Raw genomic sequence first — 3964 nt, 5'->3', positions numbered from 1 at the left:
ATCATTAACCTTATGCACATATTATTACTTATGGTTATGATATTTGTTTATGAAATGTATGTTGATACATTATTGTTTATGTTTATAAACGGTGGGTTATGATGTCGGTTATAGATAATATATGTGTATGTTATTATTTGGAGTATGATCTTCACTTATGTGCTATTTAATTATAGTCATGATATCTTATCGATGAATTATACATTGATAAATGGTGAATTATGATATTGTTTGGGAATAAGTGTTGTTTACCTTACATAGGTTGATTAGATAATTGTTTATGAGAACAATTGATGAGTTTGATTATATTACTCATGTGGATTGGATAATTGTTTATGAAAACAACTGATGAGTTATAACGTGATATATTATATATATATGAACTGCTTTTCATATCCGAATGTGATATTCTGAGTAAATCCACGCCGTCAATGAATTTACGTTCATTAGATGTCTTACTCTCTCTGCTGTATTGTTCTTGTTCTGTATATATTTGCTATGCAGATGGCAGACAACAACACTCACATTCGAGGTTATCACTTCACGATGTCCCCGATGGGACAATGGGCTAGTGACAGGCACAAAAATATACATACACAGGCTCCTGCGATTTGTCGTTGCACATGGTGTGCAACGGGTCGTCAATGATGATCCCTCATCCCGACACCCATATTGACTCTTCCTTCACCTTGCCGCCAAAGAGGCTGATGTCTCCAGAGGTTGGACTTCGATACCCGCCAGTCAGGAGTGATGGCGTTGTTCCCTCCCACGGTGATAGGACGTGGCAAGATTGTTTGGATGCTCCGTCATCCAGTAGAGCTAAGAGGAGCAGTGGTCTTGGGGGAGGTCCCTACAAGAAGGCTCCGATTTTGAGAATGGCATCCCCTCCGAATTATGCCACTGAGTTGTAGCATAATGAAGTGGAGGAAGAGGAGGAGGAGGACGAGGTCGTTGAGCTCGTAAATGTAGAGAGCTCGGTAGAGGTGATCGACCTCGTGTCTGACTCGGAGGAGGAGGAGGACCCGAGTGAGGGGTCCAACATTCCTGGAATCTTTTGAGTCAGCTTGTGGGCCAGTCGATGTCCCCTTTTGTTTTTGGTGGGGAGCTACGTTTCTTTGGATTTTGTATATGTTAGTGGCGATGTAGTTTCCGCCTTTACTAACCTAGTTCGTATGAACTGACTATGACTTAACCCATTATATATATCTATGATGATGTATACTCAGGAAATGTTGTATCATTTCAGTTACCGTTAGGTAACCGGTTTTGATTTATGCGTTGTATGTTACTTAAAGTGATGTCCCGGAAAAGAAAGGTTTTTAAAAGGAAACAATTTTATGTCACTAATTCAAAAGAAAACTTTTTACCCACTTTTCCGCGTAATAAATAAAGAGTATTTTTCGGGGCGTTACACCCTCATTCTTGGACTTGTCCTTCCACCCTGAAGATTGGAATTTTGTGTTGGAGGAGTATTTGGTTTTTCTCCTCCGTAGTTGTTGTTCTACCTTCATGGCTTGTTGGATCAGGTCCTCTAACTCCACATATGGTTGCAACTCCACTACATCCTGGATCTCCTGGTTCATCCCATGAAGAAATTGTGCCATAGTGGCTTCACGGTCCTCATGAAAATTGGACCTTAGAAGAACCAACTCCATCTCCTTGTAGTAATCATCCACTAATTTGTTTCCTTGGGTCAACCTTTGAAGTTTGTTATGAATATCCCTTTGATAGGATGCCGGAACAAACCTCTTTCGCGTCACAATTTTCATCTCATCCCAAGAATCTACTGGTTCAGCACCACACCTCCTTCTTTCCTTCTGAAACTGGTTCCACCACACTATGACATACTCTTTGAATTCTAAGGTTGCCACCTTGACCTTTTTCTCCTCAGAATAATTATGACAGTAAAAAACTTGCTCCATTTTCAACTCCTACTCCAGATAGGCTTCAGGATTATTCATCCCCATAAAGGTATGGACTTTAATCTTGACCCCATCCATTCGGTTATCCATCCTCCTCTCCCTATGGCCACCTTCATCATTCCTCCTCTCCCCCTGTCTCCTTCTCTTTTTTGGTTCAGAACCACTCAAACCACTACTATGTTGCCTTCAATTTTTTTGTACCTGCATCTCCTCCATTTTTGTTGGAGGTCTCGGATTTGTGCACTAATTTCATGAAGTGTTTGCAAATAGGTCTTGGTCTTGGGGAACTCGGCTGCATCTCTTTTAGGACTAGACATTTTCTCACTTTCTCTCGACTCTTTTCTCTCAAAGTGTTTAATGTGTTTTGCTCCCTCACTTTCCTCTCTATTTCTCCTTGGATTCTTGATAAAATCAAGTTAACCAAGAGTTGTTTCCAATATGGCGAACCCACAGACTTAACAAACAAAATGTAATGACAAAGGTAGACTCTTTTTTTTTTGTTGGATTTTCGGTTTTGTTGAGGCAAGGGTAAAAGGAATTGTTTTTTGTATTTTCGGTATTGTGAATGTAAGGGAAAAAGGTTAGTTTTTTTTTGTATTTTCGTTTTGATTTAGATGATAAACTTAAAATTCGACTTACACAAGACTAGCTCTGAATACCACTTGATAGAATCCCTTTTGGGAGGATTCTGAATTGTTTGTTGATTGTTCTTGAATGTAAGTCAATTTGAGAAGTAATTGTGATTTGCACTTTGAAACTTGTTAATTTTTGGTTGGTTTTGATTTGGGGGATTCTTTTGGCCGTGGACTATGAGTGATGTTGAGATTGTCTTTTGTGGATTAGGGAATGTATTTGGCCGTGAGATTTTTGGGTTTGATTAAATGGGAAGTGTGTTATATTTGGGTAGTGGTTTGGCCGTGGGTTTTCGGGTATATATGATATGATTTTTGGGTGTTTTGTGGGTTGGTTGAGTGTTGGTTAAATGGGAAGGGTTGTGTATGGTTATTTGGTCGTGGTCTTAAGGAGTTGAGGAAAAAATCTATGAAGCACGGATACTGATATACTTGTCGGGTATAATACATATCCGATACATCAACATGTATTTTTTCCAAAATACAGGATACGATACGTTCATGGATACGCGTATAAAATAATAAAAACACATAAAATATGATAAAATTATAAGTGTAAATCAAAATATTCAAAGTAAAAAATATAATGGAAATTTAAAATCATTACCCTCCATAACAAATCTATCTTATCTTATTTTAATGAAAACGAATCTATCCTAAAATCACTGCCCTCCATAACAAATATATCTTATCCTATTTTAATAAAAACGAATCTATTTTATCCTGTTTTATTGGAAACGAATCTATATATCATATACTTTACCGAAAATGAATCCATATATCCTATATTTTATTGAAAACGAATCAGATACGTGTCTTAATATTTATTTATTTTATTTTATTTTTTTAATTTTTGGATACTCTATAAATACGTATCCTACGCGAATCTGAGCGTATCCGTGTCGGATACGTGTCGGAGACCGACACGTGAGGGTGTTTGACGAATCCGAGCTTCATAGTTGAGGAAGATAAGAGAACTTGGAGAAGGTTGAAGGGTGGAGGCGCCATAAGCTGGATGCTTGATAAGCCTAAGGAATTTCACCACAAGGAAAGGAACCTTGATAAAAAAATGGCATTGGTTTAACCAAGAAACTTGGAGAAATCTCAACTAGCAATAGAAATTATCCAACTAAAATATGAATTATCTTATTCATAAGGTAATTCAGTTACATATAGGCCAAGCCTTAATTCAGCATGAATGAGTGAGTAAATTACATTGATTTGAATTCAACTACCTTATTGATTCAAATAAAAAACGTGTGGAACACTTTGATGAGGATTAATGCTCATGAAATTCTTTCCATATGCGGTTGTTCTTGGCTGGCTACTTTCCTTTTGTTATCTCCTCAAAGAAAACGTGTACCAAGCCCTCTTAATAGGAGAATTCGGTTGCTTGGGTGTTGTAGTTGC

General features: G+C 37.7%; 1 protein-coding gene across 1 annotated transcript in view; it reads right to left on the bottom strand.

Moving 5' to 3' along the window:
- Positions 1 to 1922, bottom strand: part of LOC109341262 — a 7849-nt gene extending 5927 nt beyond the window's left edge. The window contains exon 1 of the mRNA XM_019579117.1: positions 1506 to 1922. Coding sequence (XP_019434662.1) covers positions 1506 to 1922 — 417 coding nt within the window. The remainder of the gene's footprint in view (positions 1 to 1505) is intronic.
- Between the last annotated feature and the right edge of the window lie 2042 nt (positions 1923 to 3964).

Source organism: Lupinus angustifolius, unplaced genomic scaffold (genome assembly GCF_001865875.1).
Source record: "Lupinus angustifolius cultivar Tanjil unplaced genomic scaffold, LupAngTanjil_v1.0 Scaffold_419, whole genome shotgun sequence".
In the NCBI taxonomy this organism is placed as follows: domain Eukaryota; kingdom Viridiplantae; phylum Streptophyta; class Magnoliopsida; order Fabales; family Fabaceae; genus Lupinus; species Lupinus angustifolius.
This window is presented reverse-complemented; position numbering and strand designations above follow the sequence as displayed.